The 21377-nt window shown below is 38.0% G+C and overlaps 1 protein-coding gene across 2 annotated transcripts in view; it reads right to left on the bottom strand.

The window, feature by feature from the left end:
• The window catches only part of LOC149199245 (putative transcriptional regulator SLK2), a 58869-nt gene extending 43827 nt beyond the window's left edge, over positions 1-15042 (bottom strand). Inside the window, exons 1-5 of one of the 2 annotated variants that reach the window (XM_089402357.1) lie at positions 14730-15042; positions 14253-14327; positions 12639-13991; positions 12342-12473; positions 12089-12137 (exon numbers count right to left, since the gene is read on the bottom strand). In XM_089402357.1, the coding sequence (XP_089258483.1) occupies positions 12089-12137; positions 12342-12473; positions 12639-13643 (1186 nt within the window). In that variant the 5' untranslated portion in view covers positions 13644-13991; positions 14253-14327; positions 14730-15042. The remainder of the gene's footprint in view (positions 1-12088; positions 12138-12341; positions 12474-12638; positions 13992-14252; positions 14328-14729) is intronic. The other variant, XM_089402356.1, reaches the window with a different exon arrangement.
• Positions 15043-21377: the final 6335 nt, after the last annotated feature.

The following is a 21377-nucleotide window of genomic DNA, read 5'->3' as shown; positions in this document are numbered from 1 at the left end:
CTTATAGCTATTGGACGTCATTAGAATTTAGAACGATTGACCCTCTTTGCAATACTTAATTAGGACTCCTAACAACATATAATTAATGGTTACTTTTCCTAGGACCCCATCTACATTTTACAAAATATACCGTTGAAGATAATTAGATTTAGCAACTAAAGAATGATCACGATATCCGTATAGTTTGTTTGATCTTGACTCTTTATCAATGTAATGTCACCCCAACTTTGGGACTTTCTGAATGCACTACTAACATATACCTTTTATGAAATGTATACTTCCATTCGATCCCATAGATAACCTTTAACTCTCAAACTATTATAACCCTCCTCTTATTGAGGTAAGAGTATAAATGCACTCACCCAACAAATCTATTAACTATGCATCCTCCCCAAGTACCCTTCTTCTAGGAACCAAGTTGCTATTTTGTTGATTTAAACATAAAATCATCATCAACAAATACATCATCTTGTTTGTTATTTAACGCTTCATTGTCTAAGTATTGACCATATTGCAATTATTTATGTTTTACTACATCCATGAATGCATAAAAACATGGAATTTTCTAGTCCCAAACATTATGGCATATTTTCCAACAAAAGTAACATATTTTACCTTTTCACCTTTGTTGCTCCTAATCACACCTCAGACCATGCTTCTTAGTTATGTTGCCTTTATAAAATAAATACATTTCTCTAACATCCTCTTCTTCCACTCACTTTTATGCAGCCTAATACTAAATAGATGCTTTCAAGGCATTTATGTGGATCTGCATAGTTTCCCCCATAAACACTTATACCCCCCCAAATTGTTTTCTTGATATAAATTTGGCATTTCGTGATTTTGATCGAACCACTGATTTATTTCATCGCGACATTGTTTGGGACTTTTAGTCAAGTCTCAACATAACCACTCTAGTGACAAACTTAAGCCTACCATCCTTTTTTAGTCTTGTTATCACTTGAATTGTACAGGGAAGATGCAACAATGCTCAGGGCCGGGGCTATTACTCTAATCCCCACCCTCTCCATTCTAGTTGTCTCCCTATGACAGGCTATGGGGGGTAGTCCCTATGAAATGTGAGGATGCAAGACCCATTAGGAACCAACATGCCCGGGAGACACAACTAAATGACCTAGCAACTTGGTTAATCTAGCAAGTTTACTGATTAGATTAGAATATCGTGAAAGACCAATGCCTTAATGGAGTCAAATACTTGCTTTATGTTAATTATATACCATGTAATCGGATGAACAGTTGTTGCTTTAGGATGCTTCACTATCCTATACGAAATGCAACACCTAAAACCTAAGTGAAATGCCAACTCTTGGTTTAATTTAAATTAGATGCCTACCTAGATGAATCCTTCCTCTCAACTATTTTGAAGCTAGTCCCTAAATTAGGTTGTCCGAGAGAAGCCAAGGGGAAGCAAACTATGGCTTGATTAATGTTAAAATTAGCAACTAGGGCCAAACTCCTTGTGGGTCTACTTATTCATGGAAGCTGATATTTTTCTTGGATTCCTCTCGTCGAGAGGTGTAGGATTCATCTAAAGATCATCTGATTAGCTCCTAACGCTGCTTAATGAAGAAGCCTCCTAACGCAGTCATGAATGAAGGCTCTTCGCTGTCAAGGAAGGAGCTATATAAACGTTGTCCTAATAGAGGATGATCATCACATTGATAAGAAGGCTTATCGCAGAGACCTAATCTTCATGATGATAATCTCGACATTAAGTCAGCCTGATCTCGCATGACAAGGAGCAAGTCTTGGCATATGAATCTCGGTAGTGTTCCTGTAGCAGTCTAAACAAACAACAAAGTCTCGGTGATGATCACAGTGATATAGAGGGTAGTGCTCTCCTCCTCGGTGGTGCATATCTCAACGAAAGGAAGCACGATGATTATCTTTTGATGGAAGAAAGGGATCTCTGAATCCTACACTAGCCCTAACAGTCTCGGCATAACTGTGACAAAATCTTGAATATATCATAGTGAGATTCGGACCTGTATGTATGCATCTCGGTGATCTCATAATAAGACATAGTCACAATCCCACTGTCTCGGCATAAGGAGAAGAAGCAGTATTACAGTCTATTTATAATAAGAAGGAGTTGTACTAGAGTCTCGGCATACTGACAATGAAGGAGATCCAAAATGATATCTCTGTAGTAGTTTCGGTATCATAACAGTGATGAGGGTTTCCAGATGTGTCAAGTGGTGCAGCATAGTGACAATGAGGTGCAACATAGTGACAATGAAAGAGCAGCATAGTGACAATGACGTGCAACATGGTGCATCTTAATAAAGTGCAGTATGAATGGTGCAGCACAGTGATGATGGGTGCAGCATGGTGCAGCACAGTGATGATTAGTGCAACATGATGAGATGCAGCATAGTGGATGAGTGCAGCAAGATGATGAGGTGCAGCACGGTGATGGATGCAACATGATTGCAGCATGATGATGAGGTGCAGCATAGTGATGGATGCAACATGGGTGCAGCATAATGATGAGGTGCAACACAGTGATGGATGCAACATGAGTGCAGCATGACGCTGAGGTGCAGCACAGTGATGGGTGCAGCAAGATGATGAGGTGCAACACAGTGATGGATGCAACATGGGTGCAGCATGATGATGAGGTGCAGCACAGTGATGGGTGCAGCGTGATGATGAGGTGCAACACAGTGATGGATGCAACTCAGTGATGGGTACATCATGGTGATGGAATCACCTAAGTTCAGATCTGCTACCTCATGTGTCATCTTCTTAAAGAAGATCTCTGCTCTTATTTGTCAAGTCGAAAATTTGACTTCTGATATATATGTACTATCTCTCTCTTTCTCTCTGCTGAACTATTGAAGAACATAAGAAGAATTGATCAAGGGTTTCCCCACATTGTGGTTTGTCCCTAGCTAGCGCCACATCTTGTGTCCTCTTGTCTTGGCTTGTTTTCTGCAATTTACGTTTATGTTCTATCTGCATTTTACTATCATGTTAAATGTGATTACTAATCTGGAATTGATATTGAGCTAATATGGAAAATTGAAGTAAATTTGCTCTCAGCATAGAACATACCTAAAATTAACAATTAACGATCCCTCGCCTTGAGTTCTAACCACCTGATGCCTTCGATGCTGCAAAGACTGTGGCTTTGACAACTACAAGGTCACCATGTTAACCACTAAAGAGGGTCTACGTTGAGAGATCTAGGGCAGCTAGATTAGGTGATTTCTATTACTATGATAACTGCTTGTAATGTATTTTTACTTATCTTGATTAAATTCTTCTTCAAATTGATTATTATTGTGTTCTTACCATCAAAAAGTTACCAAACCATAATGAACAATGAGATAAAAAGACACAAGATATAGGCGATCAGCCAGGGCCAAAACCTCTCCAATTGAGAGGAAACCCACCATAATTTTTCTCTTCTTATATAACTTCAATTGAAGAATTCCAAGACCCATGACCCTCAACCAAGACCCTCCAAGACCAAGTCAAATCCTTCTTAACGAGTTTTCCTTCCAGCAATTCCTCAACAACTTCTACAATTTTGACCTCCACAAGAAATTCTTCTGCAAATTCGACCTCACCAGCAAATTCTTCTACAATTTCGACATCCCCAGCAAATTCTTCTGCAACTTCAACCTCTTGTAAATTCTTCTGCAGAAACCCTAGCCTTTGCACGTGTGGAAAATAATGGAAGATTCTTCCTCTTTTCGTCTTCGCTTGAGATGATTCTCTCTCCTAGAGAACTTGGCTTGCAAAGTGTCCTTGATACCCAAACTCGATTTCTACAACTCGATCTCTTCTTGTTGCAAGAGGTGCGCTAATTCCTTCACACGTTTGGAGAGAAACAGCGCAAAACAGTCCAAAAGATGCTTCGCTCTTCCTTCCTTTCCTCCGCTAGGTATTAGGCTTCTTCTCTTAGATCGAACCTTTTGATGCTTTAGTGAGTGTCTTCTAGGTGAGGTCGAGGTCCTCTACAATTTCAACCTACCTAGAAAATTCTTCTGCAACTTCAACCTCTGGTGAATTCTTTTGTAGAAACCCTAGCCTTTGCACGCGTGGAAATAATAGAGGAAAATAGGAAGAATGTCTAGGGTTTCGACCAACTGAAAGGACGCTCTAACGCCCTAGTTTATCAACTCCAACTAAAAGGACGCTCCAACACCCTATTTACCGGCTCCAACTAAAAGGGCGCTCCAATGCCCTGGTTTACCGGCTCCAACTGGAAGGACACTCCAACGCCTTGGTTATATCAGCTCTGACTGAAAGAATGATCCAACACCTTGCATAAGCTCCAACCTATCCTAGCACCACCCTGCCACCCTAAAGTCTTCTCAGGATCCAACCTGAAGAAGACTCCAATCTCCACCTTGCACCACCCTGCCACCATACTCAACAAGCTACCACTTGCCCTAAGGACTCCAACCACAGCAGACCATGTGTCATATATTTTCAGGTTGGATCCACCTTTGCTCAATAAAAATATCAAACTACAAAGCAATCTGTGCTCAATAAAATAAATGAAACAAACTGTTGACTTTGTCAATCTGCAATAATAACAACTTCATCTGCTCAAAGATCAAACCTGTCAACTCAATCAAACTCTGCTCAGGCTACATCAATCTGTCAACAAACATCAAATATTCAGTCATACAAATGTTGACATCACCCTAGTTCAACAAGCAAGGTAGAATCACTGAAAACCCTAGCATTCATCAACTGCCCACACAAGCCAATAACACTGCTCAACAATTCTCAGATTCTGTCAAACCCTAACTCAGCAATAACTCTGCTCACAATACAAATCTGCTCAACACATCTTGGCATGCACACATCAACAGCATCCCCATTATCAGTATCTAGCATCAGACTAGAGACTCTTTGCAATATACAATCCCTTGCAATGGCAACATATCCTCATTCTATTCTGACCAGCTATGCATTCTAGCTCAGAAGTATCAGTGCTCAACAAAATAACAAGCATGCTCAAAATACATCAAGCCCTAAGAGAAATATACTCAAAAACCATATGGCCCGCAGTTACCATAAACTCAAAATAAGACCTGAGCATATACACTGTTATGCCAAAGTAACCTTATTATATCAACAGTAGTGAATACAGGGCTATAGCATAGGTCAATGAATAGTCTAGTACAAGTCTCAGAGATACAGTACTTTCACCAAGCAGTTTCAACAGTAGTATGATATCAATGAGAACTCATTGCAGCAAAGTCATTGTATTCCACAAACCCTGGTAGATATACAATGAAGTGATGTCAACAGAAAACACCAGAGAACTGTTTACCACAAGTTGATCATAAAAATGGGCTCATACCTCAAGTGAGAAAGGTAGAGTGTCACTGACTGCTGAGATGCTCTTGTATTGATTGATTAAGAATTAATGATGTCAATGCCTTCTCCCTTTGCTCCAGGTCAAGTATACTACCCACATTTCCATCTTAGTTCTGTATAGTGAGGTTCAGGACTGCTTCGGCTCAATGGCTACTATACATACCCTTACAGTATACATCATAATATGTGCTTTGACAAGAACTGAAGATGCATCACAGAAAGTAGCCCATCAAAATGCTTTTTAAACAGTGCTTCAACTTGCCATAACTTATCCTTCAATCTGTCAATAGAGAATCCACTAATTCTGAAAAAGATGTCTCTGAACTGACTTCAGATGTGCCAAATAAAGATGTCGTCCTCCCTTAGAACAGACTTTTAATGAAAACGGATATCCTAAGTCTGCTTCAGAATAGACCACAGAAGTTAATCCTCAGAACAGAAAAGAACTATGAAATTGCTTCAGAAACTCAAGAAGATCAGTCCTCAGATCTTTTTGTTATAAGTGGTCGAATGTAGTATGTAGTCAGCCCTGATCCGTGCCTCGATAATATTCCTTTATCAGATCCAAAACTGATCCAGTTCTGCCCTAATCTCAAAGATCCGAGAGTACACTTCAGATAGCCTTAAATTACCTCAGAACAGGCCTTACGCTGACATATGTGTCCATAGAAAAGTATAAAGATCAAGCCTAGAGATCAATGAATATCCTTAGCAATAAACTCTGGAACCATCCTCAAAAGAACCTCCAGAATAATCTCAGTCTAGTCAAAAATCATATCAGATCAGCTCTAGATATCAATGAATTGCTCCACAGATGTCCTCTGAAATGATCTCCAAACAAGGCCGAGTAGGCCTCATACATACCAAACAAAGTTTATCCCTACAACAATGTTATTAGGTGGCTCAGACTAGGGCTTAAAATTTGCCTCACACAGCCACTAAGTTGATGCCAAAATACCTTCAAATTCTCAATGAATCTGCCACAGACCTATGCATATAAGCCTTTGAAATTGTACCAAAATTGCTTCAGACAGAGTAGCCAAAGTATCTCTGTTAACCTTCAGAACCGAACATTCAAAAAGATGATGAAATATCTCAGATAAAGCTTTATCCAAGGAGCCGAACTACTTCAGATAATTCTGTCTATGATGTGAGCCCTTGGAGGACTGAGGATACCACAGAGTTGATCCAAGTTGTCACTAAGATAGCCACAAAGTGCCTTATAGAATTTACCAAATTTACCTCATATAAGGTCGAATGGCCTCAGAAACTGCTCCAAATCCAACAAAGAACCATAACCAAGAAACATAAAAATTAAACCCAAAAAAAAACTTCTCCAATTTCAACCTACTCTTTAGCTTGCCATGACTACTCAAGGCCGCTAACCACCTCACAAAAATTTCACATTGAATGAATGAGATTCTTTCCAAATGGGAGGGCAGGCGAGTTCCTTTATTTAAATTTTAGAGGTTGTGGAGGTTACTAGGAGGGAGCCAACCTGATCAAGGATGGAGGGAAGCCAACCTTAAATTTAAATTTTCAAATTTTATTTTGGAGCCAAATGGGAGGGCAGACGAGTTCCTTTATTTAAATTTTAGAGGTCATGGAGGTTTCTAGGAGGGAGCCAACCTCACCAAGGATGGAGGGAAGCCGACCTTAAATTTAAATTTTCAAAATTAATTTTGGAGCCAAAAACAAATTCTTCTTGAAGGCCAACTTGACTTCGAGGCCGAATTTACCTAGGAGACCTGTGATAATTAAATAGCCCTTGACCAAATTTTCTTTTGCAAGCAAGATTGATTAGGATAGGCTCATCATTAATTTTAAATTAATTTTGAAATAAAGATGCCACGAAATGAACCAATCTAAGGGCTGCTTGCCACATCATCTTTGGGGCTTCTTGACCACAAAAAGTGGCACCAACTTTGATCAAGCATATCTCCTCAACCGTGAGGAACTATGAGATGTACCACATACTGTGCAATCGGCACGACGAGGAGAATCAAATGATGATGGTCTCGCAATCAAAATCACTGTCCATTACATCCATTTTCCTCAACAAGTGTGGGGCAACTAGGGCTTCCCTTACTCTCTTCCATGGCTTCTTGTCATTTGGAGCTTCCAATCAATGAAAACTAGATGAATATTAACAACGTTCAAGGACAGGCGTTGGCATCAATGGCAACATCATTCAACAGGATCCCCCTTTGGCTTTTAATTCAGCAATTTTCTGAAGAGTCAAATTGCAGAAAAAAGGGTAAAATCCAAACAAATTTAACCTTTGGTGAAATAAGGAAAGTTGCAGCATTTTATGTTATCTTTGAAACAAGACCAAGACAATAAAAAAAACCTACAGTTTTCAAGTTATTGTCAAAACATGTCGACACTCGACGTTCAGTCGAAGAACAACTCTGATGTTTTCCCAAGTTAAAAACAGGAATCTGAACAGTTGTAGAGATTCTTGGCCATTTTGGAGGTTGATATCAAAGTGACGGGCCTAGAGAATCGTTCCAAAGGTCTACTGGCAGAACAGAGAGAATGAGAGTGAGCCTGGGAGAGGACAGGAAAGCTCTACACCACCATGGGAATGCAATGCCTGTGCAAGAACTCTATACTAGTGTGTTTTTACAGCAAAAACCATAACAGTAGGCTGTAAGCATACTTCATAAGCAGATTTTTTTATGTCAACCTGGATTCTGATTCCCCGAGAGGGTTTCTCCAGTTAAAAAACCTTGCGTGCTGTGATTAAAATGTAGATATGTTTCTGTTGTTATCGCTGTTAATATTTGTCTTCAATTATCAAGCTAGGACTGTACACATTTACAAGCACAGTTGCAACAACCAAAAAATTGTTTGAAGAATTATGTAGTTAATAACATTGGAAGATATTTTTACTCTCCCAATGAGATCAAATCAAGAGGAAAGGTTAAGGGCGAAGCAGTGTGACAAATTAAATTAAAAGAAATAAACAACAATAAAAACCTATAAAGCCCATGGCCCTGAAGGACAAGGATAGAGATGGGAGGCTAATGAGGAAGCAACAAACTCGAGGACATGAGACTTCAACTTGAAGAAGATTAGGAAATAACAGGATCACAATGCTGTTTCTAGAGCTTGGGGTTGAGAAACTGCAAACTGAGAAGAGAGTAGCTAAGGAGAGGCAAAAATATTCTGTCAACTTGAAGGAAGAAGGGCAAGAGATGGAAGGGGAGTTCCCAAAATGGAAGAATGTGTAAAATGCTTGGTGTGATTAACGTGAACCTGGAAATCCAGAACCCTTCAGTTAGTTGGGGTTTGATACAAATTAATTCATTGAATACTGAAACGAAAACCATAGAAATATGAAATATGCTAAGTCACCTGACACAGGGATTCGGGATTCGTAAGATTCGGGATTCGTAGTGTCGGATTCGGACACGTTGAACCCCCCGGAACAGGACACATAGGATTTGTTCTATATTATTTTATTATATATATATTTTTTAAAAATATATATATATATATATATAATATATATATATTATATATTAAAAATTAGATATTTCTTACACAAATTTTAACTAATGATACAAATTTATTGATTTCAAACATAGATCTTCATCTATAGCATGCATAGTACATACAAAATTCAAATACATGTCAGTGGTCACACAAATCATGATTCATAATTCATAAATGAAAGACAACTTACAACTACAACCAAGTGAATCTCCTTGCCAAACATTCTATCCTTCAATTAGTCTCCACTAGCTGGTAGTGCAAAGTGGCCCTTAATCTATTAACAATGCCCTGCCCCAAAAATCTTCAAAATACAGAAGGTGAGCCTCACTGAATTCCAGTTTGATTGGAAACATTAATCAACTATTCAACACACAATGCACAAAATAGAATTGATTGGATAAAGGGCAGCCCAAACTGAAGATATACTTCCATTAATCTTTATTGTCTAGCAATGCAAACTAGCTCTTAATGTGAATTAACAATGCCCTGACAAAAATTCAAAAGACAAAAAGCAAGCCCAACAGAATTCCAATGTGACTGGAAACATTAACGAACACAAAGTGCACAATATCTAGAAATGTTTTGAATGAGAAACAAACCCAAACCAGGTGATTAATTGCTAGTATCCATCTCATTTTGTTTATGCATTAAAAGATTGATGCACATAATATACTGGAGCTTTTACTCTAGACAAGATGATGGCATCCAAACAGTGTTTAGCTGATAGGTCTAGTTTATTTATGTATCAGTTCAGGTGTATGGTAACTCATTACAAACAGTATCCCGCATTATTAATCAGAGGCTTAGAACGAGCTTTACTAGGAAACCAGACAAGAAAAATACTTGCAAACAGCTCAAACAATGCAAATACAAATGACAAACAGCGTGAAAGAATAGAAGAAATGCGTATTAGGCACTTTTTCTGGGGTATAAATCCTAAAATCAGGATTCGCTGAGCATGTACGGGATTCGTACAGGATTCGTACGAATCCTAGTCGGACTCGTCGAATCCGGTTTTGGGATACGATTTTTCAGCAAATCATATCGGATACGCGGGATTCGGATTCGCCGGGGTATATCAACAAATCCGGTTACTTAGGAAATATGTAAATCATAGAATACTAAAGTGAAGAATATCCAAAGATGCAATCATCATTAAAGAAAGGTCTTGTCCTAGACAGGCACATAGCATTAACAAGCAGATGTTGTACCAACATGCACAGGAAGCAAAGAGGAAAATACCAAGACGTCACACAAGCTTTGTTAGAGCCAGGATCCCAGATATTAAGTTACACTCAAGGATGATCAAGGATGGTATGGAGGGTCAATTTGAGAAGAAACTATACATGTTGAAGAGGAGAAAGATAGGAATGATATGTCAAAGGGTCCTGTCAGAAACTAGAATGCTTCTTACTAAAGTTTTAAACAAGTAAGAACCAAGGAAAGTTAAGTGGTCCAGCTCAAGCCCTTCAGTTATTTCTTGAATTGACTCCCATTTTATCTAAATGACCTTATTGGCTCGATTTGGTTTAAGAAAGTTCAACTATGTTTGTTCTTGCTTCGTGTATTCATCCAGGGGAATAGTCCTGGGTACTGGAAAAGGCAAGATCTATCAGTATTCCCTATCTCCGTGTATATGTAGCTGTAAAGTAATATAATTCTTCTCAGCAAAAGGAAATAAATCCAGAGAACGTCAACCACAAATTTAACGCATTTTATAGAAAGAGAAATAGAAATTACAAAACTTTCTAGTTATTCACCATCCAGCAATTGCAGCTCTATTCTTCTATAATTAGTTATATAATCACGCACTCATATACCAATACAGTCCTTGGCCAATATCATGCATAACTCCAGCATACCTATTTCCTTTTTTGTATGGAAACCCAGCACTCAGGCTTCTTTTTTATCAACTTCTGTTTCTTCCAAAACTAGGAAAGTTTGCATCCTATGCAAACACAAAATATTGTGTTTGCTTCACAACAATATATACACGCATGAACCCAAGGCAACAAATTGCCATGATAACATATTATCAATATTTATTATTATTTTATAATACATAGTTTTCTTGGCATTTCATTTTATATTGATTTTGTTCTTTAAAACCTGGTTCTTTAGTTTTCTTAGCATTTCATTCTATATTGATTTTGCTTCTTCAAAACCAGTGTTTTTAAAACCAAGCGTCTATACTTATGAGTCCTAAGATGTACGCTCAATGAGCTCCCTAATTTTCATAACATTTTCCTGGGTATAAACCTTAAAGCTAGATGTCATTTTCAAAAGTCAGCTCCCAATCAAGAGCAGAGAAATCAAGCACAAGCATACACCAATAATCAAACAAACTAGGGGGCAGGCACATTGACAAGGAGAGAGTAGCATGTATCCATACACCAAACATCTTCCTACCCATATGAGTAACCCAAGCCATGCCTCTCAAAAGTGCCCCCTGCACACTTACACCCAGAACAAATTTCTCAAGTATCCTTCAAGCATTCTTCTTGAGCAAGTAATACTCCTTACATTTGAACAAAAGATTCCCCCTGAGTGAACTTCATAAGTAACTCTGACATCAAATCTCATTCCCTTCCAAAATTCCTATAGTTCTGACACCATTCAAACAATTCAGAAAATATGAATGATTTATTAATCAAGGATAATATCTTGGATGCTGAAAATTTTCAGATTTCGTTTGATCATAGATAGTTAGTTATCATTCTCAATTGTGCTCACATTTAAAATTATTGCATTTCCTTTGTCAATCACAAGAAAAGGATATTGCAATTTTCTCAACATGATTTATAGATTTTTCTCATACCTAATTCCTACTAATGTACGAGTGATTAGATAACCATAACTATCCTACTACTACTGTACAAGTGATAGATAACCATAACACTAATTACTAAATGAAATTAAACAGTTTATGGGCATACAGACCCATTCTAGATTTCATAGAATCTTATTAAATGACCAACGGAATCATTATCCATATTCCCACCATTTCATTTATAATGAATTCCTTTCCTACTGGTCTTAATCCAGACATTGAAACACTTTGATGATTGGTGAAGAACTTGAGAAAAATTGAAATGAAAGATACATAAAAACTAAAACAACAGTATATATGTTGCAATTTCAGTATTGTAAATAAAATGGTGACTTCAAAAGTAAGGACAAAACACTCAAAAAATACTTAAAAGCAAAGAAAGCAGCTTCTTACCAAATCCCCGCCCTGGCTTTGATCCACAGATCTCACATTGCCACACATCCTGCCTCATGCTTGTCAGTATCAATTTGTTACAAGAGAAGGATAAAAAGTCTTGATGAAAACTTATAGCGAATACTGGCTAATCAAGCGTCCATATTCTACTAAAGGTAGTTTTACATTATAATCATAGATTTTTGGAAAGAACTAACAATACAAGCTCCAAGAAAATGTAAAATAGGCCACACAAGTTTTACAAAAAACGCACCATTGCAGCTTGAGGAAAAACCCCGAGTGTGTGATGCCCAACATTTCCATACAAAGATAGACACCACCTCTTCTTTGCATTAGGAGCAAAGAACTCGGCCACAAATTTTCTCCAATAACCAATATTGTTATCCTGCAGCACCAGAGAAAATTGCACATCGGATTTTAATGCTAGTGTGCATGCCCTTACGTGGGAAAGTAAACAGAGATTTCAAAATAACATATTGGCATGTATGCACTGTTACATTTTATGCCTGGGTGCAAACCCATAAAAATGGAAAAAATAACTAAAACTTACAGGAGGCCGATGTCGTTGATGGTATAGGTATTGCATCAGCCTACGGGCACACAATCCACTCTCCATTGCAGGCTGCTTTGTCAAAGATGTGGGTGGAATGTTGTGCTGTTGCATGTGATGTCGCAACTGCTGTTGTTGTTGCTGAAGATGAGACCGCTGCAAGTGCTGAGGCAGTGACTGTAGCAACTGCTGCTGCTGATGGTGCTGCATCATTCTCTGCTGCTGAATAAGTGCATGCAGTTGTGGAGAAGAATGTCTTTGCATGGACTCTTGTCTTTGAAGCTGGGCAGCCAATACACTTTCAGGCCTCTGCATAATTTGCTGAACAACTTGTTGTTGTAAAGCATCTTCTGCTTTTAAATCCATCATAGACTTCATCATTTGAGGCTGTTGCAGAAATTGATCACTCTTTTCAAGTTTTGGAGTTATAAGACCTGCACAGGTTTCTATTTTGGGGGAGATAATACCCGAACCAGTTTCAAGTTTCGGAGAGATAAGACCCGTACCAGTTTCAAGCTTCGGAGAGATATGGGGCAGTCGTTGCCCTAGCTGCGGACCACTCCCAGCAGTTTGTTGCCCAACCATCTGTTGGACACCAAGCTGTGGCCCAGTTCCCTGGGATTGACCTTGTTGTGAGACAACCTGCTGTTGTGAAGTTTGCTGCATTTTTTGTTGCGAGGTTGGCGTAGATGCTCCTTGTTGCTGCCTCTGTTGAAACTGCTGCTGCTGCACTGCTTGATCTTGGTTGGACTCGAGCCTAGTTAGAGAAGACCCGCTCTGTTGGGCTAAGGATGATCCATCCATAACAGAAGAGCCCGACACACTAATATTCCCGGATGAAAATGACATTGGTGAGTTCGGAAGGCGCATAAACGAATCCGTATTGTTACTTGCGCTCCGCTGAAGTTGGGCCCCTCCAGAAAGGGCTGAATTAGCGTCAGTAACTAAAGAACTCGCCCCAACACTAGGCCCAGAGTTTGCTGCACTGTTCAAAACCTGATTCATGTCACCCGCAGTAAATCCCGAATTCCCCCTTCCAACTACAAATTGTTGAGACAAACTCCCAAAAGCTCCTTTCAGTTGCGATCCACTAGAATTATGTTTGTGACTGTTGATGGGGTAAATGATACCTGAACTAGAAGAGGCTGTTTGAGCTTGGCCTCCAGCCACCAGAGCCGGTGACGCCAATGGCGCCGCCGTTCTGTGGCTGGAATCAAGATAATTCTCCAATGCCAGCCCTAAACCACACCCACCGTAATCCTGTCTTTCTTAGCATTACCGAAATACATCAACCAGCCATCCAAACCTTCAATGATGCTGAGGCACCAATCATCCTTCAAGACACTTACTTTCCTATACTTGCCACAAAAAAAACAGTTAACTCGTGAACTTTGCCCTTCTAGGTGTACACTGTATGCTATAATTTACGACAACACACTGCCGATTCCAGTGACCAAAATGACAATCTATATATGAACTCCCTCTTTCTGCTATAATTTACCACCAATACTCTACTCATTCCCATGATCAAACTACTTTCGAAGCCCCAAATTTTAAGCATATCAATTTTTTTTCTTGAATTCACGTGAATTTTAAATGTTCACAAAATTTTACCTTGTTTTTTGTGGTGCGTTTCTGTTTAGATTACATAGATCCAAAACTGATGCCGCCGAACGACGATTGCAAACCCTAATGGGTCATCATAAAAACAAAAACAACAGATTAGAAACAAAGGAAATTACTACACCGAATTACCTAATAAAGCCCATTTCACATAGCCCAATTTGAAGAACAAACAAAAAAGTGAAATACGAAAATATTTAATCCACATCCAAATTGAGGCAAGGCTGTATTTTCAAAAAATTGTGCTTGAAAAAACAGTTGTCTCTCTTTCAACCTAATTTACCCTAATTCTCTAAGAATCCTAGCTGCGCGTGCCCTTTTAACCCCAAGTTGTCATAATATATCAAAATTGCTACATTATAACACTCTAGACGGTTCTACAAACTCTAAATTCACTCAATTGCTTCATCCGAAATCACGTCCATGCTTGCTTGCAAACCCCGAAAGCAAATTTTAGTTTTTCCTCACCGTCAAACAGGCGTAGCTTGTGTTTCCCTCGCTATTAACTTCAGCGAAAAACCCCCCACAAACACAGACTCACAGAGCCGTAAAGCTCAGTTCAATGACTGACCTGCAATCCGGGATTGGACTCGTCTGCCTCGCAAACCGCCAAATCTGGAGGATTTCCAACTCTTCCAAGCAGGAGAAAAAAAAGGTCGAATTCAGAAAAGCCGACTGAAATTTGCTCCTTCAAGAATCACCTGTGCAAATAATACACCCGATCGCACAACATAATTCCCCAAGGAAATGACTATTCTACACTCCTTATGCACCTGAACTTCTCCTTCTCTCTACAGTAATCCCAACTCCACCGCCTGCATCCGGTCAATACCCTACACCCCCGGCTGCTCCCGGTTCACCTCCTGCTTCCCGGCTTTACCCGGCCTCTCCGGTTGCACCGCGTGCCGACGCTTTGACGGCCACGGTGGACAGGCTGAAACTAGCGAATGATCGCCCAGAGATGGACTGCTAAGAAAATGCCACGTAGGGATGGACTTGACCGGGAAAAACACGCGGTCAACAACGAGAGTTTTCCCTGAGGCGTGCACGATTAGATAAGGGTTTGGTTTTAACCTCCGATTAAAGATATTGAACGTGGCATGCGATGGATTGGATTTTATCTCGTCATGTTTATCTATCATGGTCAAGAGTCGGGGAGTAAAATCTAATGTCATGTTGCAACGGATGTGCGTTTACACAATCTACTCTCTTTGTTCCGTGGGTTGGAATATTTTTGGTTTTAATATGATAGCTGTTTTAGTTTAAAAAATTTCTTCTTTATTCTATAGATATAGATGTAAAAAAATTATCAACGACCTAATGTTTGCTATAAAATTTATGATTATCTATTACCAAATTTATAATAATAATTTTAGTTTTTATAAAAAAATATGATTATTTATTATGAAATTTATAGTTTATAAGAATAATTCTTTAATAAAAATAAAAAAATTATTTATTGTTTAAAATAAAATATTATTTTTTTTAATTTGATAAAAAATAGAAATATATATTATAATCTTTTGAAAAACGAATTAATTAATATAAATTTTAGTTTATTTAAAAGAAATTGTAAAAATAAAATAAAAATAGTAAATTAATTTTAAGTTTTTTTTTTAAATACATAATATATAAAAGTCTATAAATAAATTAATTTTATGAGTAATTTAATTTTCAATTATTATATTATAGATTGTTATGTAAATTGTGAGATTAAAGGTTCAAATTTTAGGTGGGTTTTAAAAAAAAATTATGAACCAGTTTAGATCCATCTTAATTTAAAATGGATCCAGAGCTAAGATGAATCTAGATTGGTAGAAAATACACACATATATATGAGAGTGCCTCTAACTCAATAAATCAAATTCATATATAAGATATATATTTAGAATTGGGTATGGAGTATGTTGTCTATCACATTAGGTTGGAGGGTGTCTTTAGCGCAATAAATCAAATTCATATATAAGATATATATTTAGAAATTAGGTATGGAGTATACCCTAAAACTAGCAAAACTATGGGTTGTCAAAACCTAGGGCCCAAAACTACCAAAGATGAATTAACTATTTTATCTCACTTTTATTTTAATTATTAATTTTATTTTATCTGTATGTATTTTGACCAAGTCAAAATGTTTACAGTACATGACATTGCAAAACTCTACCACATTGGATTGGAACTCTTCATGCAATAAATCAAATTCATATATAAATATATATTTATAAATTAGGTATGGAGTATGCCCTAAAATTACGTTTATTTGGTTATATTCCTCTAAGGAAACAAGTTAACAGTCCAAGACCTAGAGGTATCTAACAGTGAAAGTTTGTCCCCTTATGGACCATCATTAAGTAATTTCAACTGGCGTGGTTTTCTTTGAATAACAATGATGAGTTACCGGACCTAGAGATATCTAACAGTGAAAGTTTGTCCCCTTATGGACCATCAATAAGTAATTTCAACTGGCGTGGTTTTCCTTGAATAACAATGATGAGTTATCGTGCATCTCAGGATAACTGTCACTATTAATTTGACCATTAAACTATACTAAGTTTTTTCACTATTTGAAATATATAAAATTTATCAATACTTATATAAAATAAAATAAAATGGTAGAACCATCTAATATTTTGAAGAATTTGTTTTTATGAAAATAGTAATGATGATGATGATGATGATGATGATCATTAATGTCCACTGAGACCAAACTTTGGTCTATCAGACCTAAAGAAACGAATTATTTAGTTCGATTTAAGATTTTATTCCTGTGCTCAAAAAGCTTGGAGAGAAGCCTCTCGAGCTCGCTATAATTTTGACATCGTAAAAGACTAGGAAAGCCAGTATTGCAACAAAGATTATGAAACTGAGATCTAATTTGGTTGTACGTGGGGCACTCTAAGAGGAAGTGATTTTCATTTTTGATATTCATATTGTCACAGAGATGGCAGATCCTTTCCATCCATGGTGTTTTAGGAACTGCCCAACCACTCGTTTCACTATGGAGCTCATGAGAGTTAATTCTAATCTTGGCTATTTGGAATTGAGACTAATCCATGCAATGATTTTTTGACTTTGATTGTTTAAATTTTTTAAAATATAAATTTACTTTTTATTAAAATAATATTAAAATTTAATAATTATTTTTTTTAGGGTAAAAGAATGTATTTGTTTTTTGAATTTCATTAATTAAAAATTAGTATATATGATATTCTTAATCGGTTTATTATTTTTTTTTAGAAAAATGTTTAAAAATAAAAATAAAAAGTTTATTTAAGTGTTTAAGATTATTAAAAGAAGTGTTGGTGTTTTGGGATTATTAGATGTTCAATTTTAATATATAAACTATGAAAGTTCAATTTTATTTTAATGATGTTGATTTTAATAATGTTAATTTTTCTTTTATATTTAATCAAGAAAAAAATTGAAATTTTATATTACAGTGTATTATCTCATTATAATATTTCAATTTTTCTTTTTTTTTATTAATTTCTAGTAAATTGTTCATCACATGTAATAATATTTTTAACATTACTAATATTTTGTAGAGTCGTTTTTTTAATTCCTAGGTAATTAAATTAAAATTAGATATATTTTTAATAATGTAAGAATGAAAGAAGTTTTAATGGCGGGGTGGTGTGGTCACCCCCTCACATGCAACTACAATTTAATTCATGTACAATGCAATCAACATGGGGAGATGTCGAGTGAGGAAGGAAAGGAGTCTAGCGGTCATCCAGGTTGGCAGAGGTTTCATTCTCTGTCATAAGAGGGATTGAAGGAACGAATATCACAAAGAAACTACAATCTTTGGAGGGAAACTTTTGCAAGGATTATTGAGCCCATTGGCTCGAAGCTTGCATGGAGGGCTGACTGGAGGAAACAATTGCAGCATTGGACAAGTGACGTAGAGAACGAGGGATGAGGAGGCTTTCTTAGTCAAGTTGAGTCTATAAACATGGTCATGCCCAAATTGAAACAGTGTGAATCTCAGTTGACCATGAAGAAAAGGAGCTTGCTCAACATTCTTAGGTACCCCTGAACATTCAAATTTTTCCTCTTAACTTTATCTATTATTTTCTTGGGAAATTTCTCACTGGCTTGAGTCCTTCTCTATTGCAAGATAATTTGTATGTATATATTGTGCATGCATTAAAAATCATTGATTGTCCCCCTAGCTGTGTAGCCCTATGCCAAGGGTTGTCGTTTTGTGTCGTTGCATTGGATCTATCTGTGTTGTGTGGGTTCCCTCTGTGTTGTTGCATTGGTTTATAAATTTCATGTTTGTAGAATGTTAAAGATAAGGGTGGGCGACACTTTGTTGTTTATGTCCAACTTGGGTGGTCGTTGAATCACAGACTCACACTGAAATTGAGGGAAATTGGGAACAAAGCATCCCTGAATTGGTTATGCGTGGTTTTGTACCTTAACTTGAGTTTGTTTTTTCTTGAAGGGTCTACAATTAGGGGTATAAAATTTCACAGGGATAATAATTGCACCCTCTCTGCCCCGAGATGGGCATCCAAGAGCCTTATTTCTGGGCGTTATTATAATAGATTGAGTATGGAAAGATAGAGAATGTGTAGTAGACATGGGGTAGGGGGTCGTGAACCACAAGGGCACAATAGATCCCATCAACAAGCTAAAAGCTTCCATGCAGTGGTCCCTCTAGATACTCAAAATGAAATTTGGAACTTGGAGTCTTGTGTTGTCAATGAGCATCATGGCTTTTTTGAGTCATAAATCATGGTGATATAGCCACGTGGATTCCTGGCCCAGGGAACGCCCAAGGATGAAGGAAACATTATTTTGGAGCACCTACTCTTTATTGGAAAAAGGAAGACCCTATTGAGCAAGATTTTAATGGACAAGTAGCCTGAGAGATACAATGTATTCAGAGGCTTAAAGGATGTCAAAAGGTACCAACACAACCAAAACTATCGCCTAAACAGAATTGAAGATAGGCTTGCCCATATTGAACTCCACCTTTAGTGTAAACTAGCTTCTCATAATCCTCTAGGATCAAGTGTTATGGCTACTGCTCTTGCTACCTCTTTAGATACTTTAATCAACGTGATTAGCTTCAGTTTTTACTTGTATAATTCATCCATATATAGTTTAGTCATGTTAGAGGAACTGATACTTCTTGAATTTTGGACTAATTACTCCATTGGTAGGCGGTCAAAAACATCTAGTTTCTCGTTGGGCGGATTGAGACCATCTATAGGAAGACTTATGACCTAATGAAGCACAATGGATGGATGTGGTTTGCATGATTTTTTTAATGTAATACAACTTAAACAAAAAAACAAAAACAAAATAATAATATTAATAATTGCAATATCATAAATTGAGCATACATATCATATCAAGCGGCCTCCTTATTGGCCTGGCCTACCACAAATGAAACTGGACCAATAACAATGAAGGTGTTGTATTAGTTATTTGTCTATCAAAATGAGTAAAAATAATCCCACTATCTGAGCATCCCTACACCAACACTGATATTTGGCACCATTTTTAAAACCATTACATACAATATGTTGAGTAATACTGTTAGGGTCCCACCCTAACCCCCTTATTTATGTCATGGGATCACGTCATAGGCAAGAGTCAATAAAGCCCATATTAATATTTGTAAGTGGTTAACCCGCAATTAATGACGGGACCACAGTTAGTTGCAAATGGGCCGTAGTATTAGATAGATGCTATTAATAAAACCCACGATATTGGCCCGTGGTATTGCATGTATGAGTCATATATAAAGGATAGAGACTCCCTGCGAGGAGCATCGTGTCTTATTTTGTAATCGAGCTCTTCTCTATTGGAGGTTGCCCCCTCGAAGAGGCATGTGAACATTGCTCTTGAATAATAAAATCATTGCTATTCTGTGTTCTGGGTATCTTTTCTTCGCATATTCTGTGTTCTGGGTATCTTTTCTTCGCATATTCTGTATCTGGGTATTATTTTGCAGGTTAAGAGCATAACAAGTGGTATCAGAGCACTTTCCAGGGCTCGGTGGGATCTCCAATTTTTAGCAAAAAAAAAATTTGGCTAGAGACGTGTTCCGGCGTCTTTAAACCACGGGATCTGTCGTTGAGCGCATAAACCTGCGGATTTGGGGAGGCATGCACGCAGGAAATACAAGAGGTGGTCACGTCTGTTGGACTCCCTTGTAACCCCTGTGGGTACCCCTTCGAGTAGTAGCGCATTAGACAGAACCGCGCACGGACTGTCTTCCACGTACCCTCTGGGTATATAGGAAGCCCCCTAGGCTCCCTTGAAACCTCGCCATAGATAAACCTTCGGCCGTCTTGTGGCTACAGTACACCGAGAACAACACTCGGAGAGATTACTCGCCCATACGATAGGGTAGTCGGGTTGTACGACTAAGGGTACGGTCGATCCTCCTTAGTTAGAGCCCTGAAACATTGGGCCGAGTACTACTGTCAGACCCTTATGTATATTGCGATCTGTAGCACCTGACACTCCTCTAGACCATAGTTCCTTTTTCTATCGGGGATCACGCATCAGATCCGCGTGTGCAAAGACGTGCTGCAACAGCAGACATCAGTCCCGCAGCTCCATCAGATCCGCAGCAGCAGTTGTTCCACCATTCAAATCTCTCAGATCCACCAGATCGAAGTTGTTGTGCAGGGTTCCTATACAGGGGAATACTTTTCGCATGACTTTTGGCAGCATTGACATTTTGAGGATTTGGCGACTGCAGTATTGATCAAGAAGGTCCAAAAAAAAAAAAAAAAAGAGTTTGAGATCTTCCGGGGCGCTTATTGGTGATCTAGCCCATCAGAATCAGGACGACGAGCTGAGCAAGGTGGTACCATTCAATTTATTAGTAAAAATTTTTAGGCGGTCCCAATTTTTCATCAGGTTGGTGTATGGTAGAAACTCGCGCTCAAGCGATGGCCAATGAAAGGATGGACAAAATTGAAGACACTGTGACCTCCATCCAAACTGTGATGGACAACATCCAAACTGAGATTCGCGGACTAAGTCTCCAGGTACAGCTAGCACTCTCGAAGGGCAAGGAGCCAGCCCACGAGGAGGCGTATAAGGGCCATGAATACCATGAGGGTGAGTCTAGCCACTCTCCTCACG

This window comes from Pinus tabuliformis, chromosome 2_1 (assembly GCF_031772625.1).
Source record: "Pinus tabuliformis cultivar Carrire ecotype Pingquan chromosome 2_1, CPIR1, whole genome shotgun sequence".
In the NCBI taxonomy this organism is placed as follows: Eukaryota; Viridiplantae; Streptophyta; class Pinopsida; order Pinales; family Pinaceae; genus Pinus; species Pinus tabuliformis.
Note: the sequence above shows the minus strand (reverse complement) of the source record. Positions and strands in the feature narration are given on the sequence as shown.